Source organism: Ursus maritimus, unplaced genomic scaffold, assembly GCF_017311325.1.
Source record: "Ursus maritimus isolate PB19 unplaced genomic scaffold, ASM1731132v1 scaffold_117, whole genome shotgun sequence".
In the NCBI taxonomy this organism is placed as follows: Eukaryota; Metazoa; Chordata; class Mammalia; order Carnivora; family Ursidae; genus Ursus; species Ursus maritimus.
Window position 1 is genome coordinate 10404 of NW_024423531.1, and position 7343 is coordinate 17746.

At 46.8% G+C, this 7343-nt stretch overlaps 1 protein-coding gene across 1 annotated transcript in view; it reads left to right on the forward strand.

Annotated features, from left to right (window-relative positions):
• The first annotated feature begins 391 nt into the window (after positions 1–391).
• LOC121101952 (neuroblastoma breakpoint family member 10-like) overlaps positions 392–7343 on the forward strand; it is a 48382-nt gene continuing 41430 nt past the window's right edge. The window contains exons 1-4 of the mRNA XM_040626581.1: positions 392–1462; positions 2278–2393; positions 4261–4312; positions 5073–5248. Of these exons, the coding sequence (XP_040482515.1) occupies positions 1314–1462; positions 2278–2393; positions 4261–4312; positions 5073–5248 (493 nt within the window). The 5' untranslated portion in view covers positions 392–1313. The remainder of the gene's footprint in view (positions 1463–2277; positions 2394–4260; positions 4313–5072; positions 5249–7343) is intronic.

Sequence of the window (7343 nt, forward strand, 5' to 3'; positions counted from 1 at the left end):
TGTTTTACTTTCTTCTTTCTCTGCCACAGGCAGGTAACCACACATGTGCACAAATTTGTTTCGGTGGCTGCTTGTGGGAAATTCTCCCAGAAATCTCCCCAAAAGCTCTTATAATCTATTGATCCACTCTCTGCATTGTTAAATTTTCTCTCTGTCCCACCGTAGACAGTGCCATCTGCTGATCAAAGACCAGACTGAAGAGCTGACCCGTTTATATGATAAGTTACGCGAAGGGAGAGATGTTTGCCAACTCCTTGATAAACACCTCGAGGACCTCCTCTCCCATGATGACCCTGAGCATTGCCAAGGACAGGGCTTCCAAGAGCAACTGGCTGAGGGACGCAGGCTGGCCAAGTGCCTTGCCCGAAAGCTCAGCTCAGGTAAGGCAGCCAGAGGCCCTGATTGCACTGAGCTGCTGCAAGGCCCTGGGCTCACAAGAGTCTTCCCACCTGCCCTCACACTGTTTGTAGCAGCTGTCCTCTGTTCCCCATTGTGCGCAAGGCCATGAGAGGACCAGGACTAGAAGGTGGTAACAGAGAGGAGAAATGCACAGGCTGGAGGTCATAGTGCTCCACATGTCTGCTTCCTCCCTGAGGGAACGCAGCCCTTGGGGCAGGAGGCAGCATCCACCAGTGTTAGATCCCGGAAAGGAGACTGTGACAGGAGGCAGCTAGTTAGTGTGCTAGGATCCCCGCCTAAGTGGGAGGTTCCCAGACTTAGCCCAGTCTGTATGAAATGTGGGTGAGAGAGTGAGGTTTACTTCGTCCATATCTGTCTCCTCATCTGTAATGTATATCAAATAACCTGTTGTCACTGTAGTGAGCAGATACGGAAAATTCATGAATGCACTTTAGACAAAGTAGAGCCCCTGACCATGTGGAGTTGGATGAGGAACTTGATGCAGTAGGACTTGGAGGTGGGAACGCTGTTTAGACTGGAACATGTTTCCTAGATGACCCCTCAGTAACACTGGAGCCCACGCGGGGGCCCATGAAGTCCCCGGTGGTTGGATGTGGGACAGGGTGGTTGTCCTGTCCTCAGGACAAGGAGGAGGCTCTATGTGAGAGCTGTGAATGCACAGAGAGCCTGTGCCTGTGGCGCGACTCGCGGCACGCTGCTAGACACGGTTTGCAGAAGTCAAGATTGAAACTGGACAAGCATCCCCTTATATGGACAACAAGAGACAGTAGAAGCTGTTGCCCAGGGTCAGTGATGCTGATCCTCAGAATCAGAGACACACTGCCTGATGCATCAGAAAGCCATGCCACAGCAATTCTTAAAGACAGTGCCCTAAATGCAGTGGATGCCTAGTCATGCAAGGACACTTATGTCTCTCGGGCCATAGAGGCCACTGTGTTCATAGTGGTGATGTGGGAATAGCTGACGGGACATTTCTGAATTTATTTGCAGAAAATTATGATGAGGAGGAGGATGAACATGAAGAAGAAACACGGACCCCCAGGTGACAATGAATGTTCAGGAACCGGTAATGTGTGGGTAAAAATGGACAGGGTCTCAGAAAGAAAAGGAAGTGAGGTCAAGAGAGTCACAGATGTCAGATGCAAGGATTAGCAAAACTGTAGGTGGTCAGCAAAGAATGGCCCTGTTGCCTGTTGTCTCTGTGGTGCTGTAAACCAAGATGGATTCACCAGCCTCAGGACTCCCTGTATGGACAAAATACCCATTCTTTCCTGTGACTGGACACCAGGAGATGCGTATCTACTTCCTACACAGTTCTCTAAGGGCCTTGGTAGGAAGGTGACCAGCAAAGGAATTGGTACACAGACACTAGCAAAATTAACCAGCAAGAGAAGTAACTTACCAAAACCAAACACGTGGGGTGTCATGTGACACTATTAATACAAAGGTGCCTAGCAGCCACACATTTCTGCAGTCTGCAGTGACTCCAGAGCTGTAACCACTTGGTCAATCTATGTTAAAGTCAACACGACTCAGGCACGTGGTGGCTGCCCCGGGCCTGGTCTCCCTCTGTGCTTCATGCCGTGACTGAACCATACTGGGGTGGTAGAGTCTCATTCCTCGTCAGCCCTGCTGTGGGCAGTGCTCTGCGTATCTGCTGCTGCTACTCTCCCCCCATCCCCCACCATGGCAGCCACACTTTGCCTCTTGTAGGATGGATAGCTTTTTCCCTCTCCAGGCGACGGCCCATTGCTTCTAGTGACCATTCCCTATAACTCCCATCAAAACCAGCTAGGAAGCCATGATGTCTGATCCCCCCGGTTTGATATGTTGTCATTCCTGTCTCACCCGGCACAGCGTGGAGCAGGAAGAAGTCGAAAAGAAGGAAGTCCTACAGGACAGAGTAGATGATTACGATTTGACCCCTTCGGTTCTGGAAGAAGGGTGTGACAGCGACCAGTCTTACAGTGATGGTGAGTTCCCATTTGAAGAACAGGAAATCGGCTCTGCTCTGGATTTAGCCAGAGAATGGTCCCATACCAAAGGGGAGGAAAGTCCATGTGCTGCCCCAGGTAGTGTCCCTATTCCTTGTTCCTCACACCCTGTGTAGACTCAGAGTCTTAATCCCCATAAGTAGATCCTATCCTTACAAACTGTTGTGATCCAGGCTGTAGGACTGTGTTTGATATAAGACATTCCATGAGTCAGCGAGCTTTGCTCAACTCCTGTCTAAGTCACAGCACTTTTATGTCTGGGCCACTGTCAATCACTGCTCTCAAGGTGGCCCTGCCAGACTCATATACCTCTCCAGCCCAGGCACAGGAGGTCACTTCCAGACCTCCTAATTTTCACTGTATCTCTCTCTTTTTTTTATATAATAATATTTTTTATTATATTATATTAGCCACCATACAGCACATCTCTGGTTTTTGATGAAAAGTTCGATGATTCATTAGTTCCGTATAACACCCAGTGCACCATGCAATACATGCCCTCCTTACTACCCATCCCCAGCCTATCCCATTCCCCCACCACCCTCCCCTCTGAAGCTCTCAGTTTGTTTCTCAGAGTCCATAGTCTCTCATGCTTCATTCCCCCTTGTGATTACCCCGCCTTACTTTATCCTTTCATCTCCTACCGATCTTCCTAGTTCTTATGTTCCATAGATGAGAGAAACCATATGATAATTCTCTTTCACTGCTGACTTATTTCACTTAGAAATTCATTGCTCCAGTGCCGTCCGTGTTGCAGCAAATGTTGAGACATCATTCTTTTTGATAGCTGAGTAATATTCCATTGTATATATGGACCACTTCTTTTAAATCCAGTCATCTGTTGAAGGGCATCTCGGCTCCTTCCATCATTTAGCTACTGTGGACAATGCTGCTATGAACATTGGGGTGCATATGGCCCTTCTCTTCACTATGTCTGTATCTTTGGGGTAAATACCCAGTAGTGCAATGGCTGGGTCATAGGGTAGCTCAATTTTTAACTTTTTAAGGGACCTCCACACTGTTTTCCAGAGTGGCAGTACCAACTTGCATTCCTACCAACAATGTAGGAGGGATCCCCTTTCTCCACATCCTCTTCAACAATTGTTGTTTCTTGCCTTGTCAATTTGCCATTCTAACTGGTGTAAGGTGGTATCTCAGTGTCGTTTTCATTTCAATTTCCTTGATGGCTAATGATTTTGAACATTTTTTCGTGTGTCTGTTAGCCAATATTATGTCTTCAATGGAAAAGTGTCTATTCATGTCTTCTGCCCGTTTTATGATTTGTTTATTTGTTTCTTGTGTATTGAGTTTGAGAAGTTCTTTGTAGATCTTGGAAACCAGTCTTTTATCTGTAGTGTCGTTTGCAAATATATTCTCCATTCCGTGGCTGCCTCTTAGTTTTTTGACGTTTCCTTGGCTGTGCAGAAGCTTTTTATCTTGATGAAGTCCCACAAGTTCATTTTATCTCTTGTTTTCTCTTGTTTGAGATGTGTCCACGAAACACATTGCTGTGGCCGATGTCGTAGAGGTTGCAGCAACCCTCTCAGAAGCAGCTGGGTTCTTCCCCAGGATCTCGGGGGAAAAGAATCAACTTGTTGTTGGCATAGACTCAAGACAGGATGCTGTGATGATGGCCTGTCATATCAGGGACATTTCTTTAATGGCTGAAGACAGCAATGCCAGTGATTGCTTCCAGGGCCCTCCTAAGCCCTCCTGGATGAGTTCTCTCACAGTTGCCCGTTTTCACTCTGCTTCTGTTGCTCTCTTGTACTACATGGGACCTAAGAGTGGGCATTTGTGAAGGGGAATGTGCTTCATGTAACTCTTTCTCTTCCTTTATTTGCAGAAAACCAAATTGATCAGGAGGGACCGAAAGGACAAGAGTCAGTTGCCCCCAGGTAATTCTGAATACTTGGGGGCTGTGAATTCAAAAGTGGCAACCAGGGAAAAGCAGAAAGTGCTGAAGAGAACTATAATATCTATTCGGTCGACAAAAAATTATCCATTTTCACCATGTTTTCTGATTTTTTGTGGTACTTGGATTGCTTCCCACTTCTTAATTACTTCTCTAGTTGAGTAACCCACAGTCAGCTGACCCAGGTAAACTAATATGTAACAGGGATCGCTGAGCTCGCTCATTCTCTCCTCTGTGCTTTATTGAGAGATGCACGTCTTCTTTCTGCCTGTTAGATTTATCATGTTGACATGTGTTCCTAGCAAGAACATATCACAGCAAGAAGACAAACATATACTATCATGCCAGATATTGAGAGAAAGAGGCCTTTCTGGATGAGATAGCTGGGACAGTCACTTGGCCACAAAATGCAGAACTGGATGCCATTTGACAGGAAGGGGGAAAGCCACCATTCTGAGACTCTGTATGTAGAGAGTCATGACTGGATGGCACAGAGATAATTGAGGCTCCTTCCTCACAAGCTTGCTGTTTGGCCCGTGCGCTGAGCACTTACTGTCCTTTCTATCTGCTGCTCCTGTGACAAACAGAGCTTGTCGCACTCAAACAAGAAGAGTTGTTTCTCTCTTGAATGGGTCAGCCTCTCTGCTTTCTTGACCATTCCTTTGTCCCTTCCAACAAAGTCAGACAGGACATAGGATTTCAGATCCCTCTCAGGTTAATCTTCGGTTGTCCCCACCCTGCAGGCTCAGTGGACAGCTGCTAGAGGTGGTAGAGCAGGACGTCTCACGGGACTCTCCAGATAAACACTACTTGACATATTCAGTTCTTCCCGAGCTGTCTGACTCCTACTGGCCTTACAGGAGCGCCGCCATCTTCTCACCTGAGGACCTGGAAGTCTGTTCCTCTCTAGAAGTGGCCAGTGAGTACTCCATTGTCAAGGTGATAAAGCTCCAACTGGACACCCACATAGATCTCCTGTTCTTTGTATCCCAGACCTCTGCTGTGCCGAGAGAGGTCATCCCTGTGGGGAGGCCCTGTAGAGACATATTGATCTGAACTGGGCTCTAGGATTGAGGTTAAGCACAGATGTCAGGTGTGTCAGGGAGCTTTGCTCTCTTCCTAGTCCCAGGGCATGCCCATGTCATGTTGGGTTCTCTGTCAGGTCATTGGGCCAAAGGAGGCAGGACAACCTCAACTCACCTCAGCAACATGACCACAGAAGTTGTCTGTCAGACCTAATTTGGATGAAATATATCTTCTCACCTTCAATAGCTCTACGTTTCATCTCTGAGCCAGGTCCTTTACGAATCTATGCCTGCCACTGTCAGTTGGCATTCTTGTCCTGGGTTAACTGGTTTTGCTATTCTAAACCCCGCTTGTATCTCCCCTTTGGGTTGACTTGTCTTCCTAAGCAGTTGTCTGAAAACCCACCCTCAGTGCCTCCACTGATAGCTTGTTTGTGTGTTTCCCAAAGCAGAGCTGTGCTTTGCATTCCCCCACCACACGAACTGAGCCAACATTCTCTGTAGCACCAAAGACTCACTTTCATTTGAGGGTTTGTCGTTGCATTCCATCTGTTCACTCTCAGTATATAAATTCCAGTAAGTCTTCAACAAGCAGGCTCTCTGATGAGAGAAGGCTGAATTCTGCAGTAATCCTTTTAGAATGCTCAGAGGCTGGATCCCCAGAATCTGTATGAAAAAGATAAGTACAGTGTTTGCACAGACTTAAGACAAGGGCAACCGTGATGATGATCTCCTAGAAAAAATAAATTTTTCCCAATGCCTCAGGCAAGGAAATCAAGCCACTTATCATAAGACAATATCAGAAGCACCCTGAAATAGTCTTCTGACTAAACCTGTTCTCACATTGAGCATATCTGAGTACCTGGCTAGCATTAGACACTAGATTATTAATGTACAGAGCAGGATCTGCTTAATGACTGCCCTGTCTTTATGTATTTACAGAAAACCAAATCTCTCATAAGGAGGAAGAAGACCAAGACCCGATAGGCCCCAGGTAACTATGAAGAATCCTGGGTTGTTATTTCAGTGGTTAAACTGAAGGACTGCATTTCAAGGAAGAAACATAAACTGCCAGACATGCCTGTTTTATCCGTTCTCCAATCACAAAGTACCTTTGTTTAACCATGAAGTGTGGCTTCACATGTTACATGGTTAAGTTCCATTTACTGACCCCTTCACGTCAATAACCTGCAGGGGGTGGAACTTGGTGAATTAGCAGTCACTGGGATTCTCTGCATTCTCCTGTTCTCTCCTTTTGGTAAAAGGACAGTGAAAGGCCTATCTGCCTCTCCCTGTTTGGTGTTACCACACCGAGGATATATTATAGCCAAAGAATACCTAAAAAAACCATTCACGTCATAAGAAAGAGGCACCAACGACACAAGGTCTCTCCATATGGATGTTGTCTTTTAAAGCCTGTGTTCACTTGGTCACCCAAGGTAGTATCAACAATATTTATGCAAAAGTGTTGAAGCCACCTTTAGGATTCCCCATGTGCGCTGTGAGCTATGTGTTCCATTCCATAGTCGTTCAGTTTGTTGCTCAGAAGCTTAGCTCTGTGGCCACTATCCTGAGCACCTTTTGTTCTCTGTCTCTACTGCCCCCACAGCAGTCACACTCTGCCCCTGTAACAGGATAGTTTTTGCTGTTAATCATGGCTGTGCCCCTTCGTTATGAGTATACTTCTTGACCTCCCATCAAAACCAGTAGGATGCTGGGGTGTCTACTTTTCTTGTGCTAATCTTCAGATCTCACGACCCCCCCCAGGCTCACCGCAGAGCTGCCAGAGGTGGAAGAGGATACCCCATGTGACTCCCTGGATGAATGCTATTTGACTTATTCGGCCCTTCCTGACCTGTCTGACTCCCTCGGGAATTGTAGCAAGGCTGACATCGCCTCATTCGAAGATCTGGACATCTGTTCTGCTCTGGAAGTAGCTAGTGAGTCCTCCATTGTCAAGGTGATAAAGCTCCAACTGGACTCCCAAGT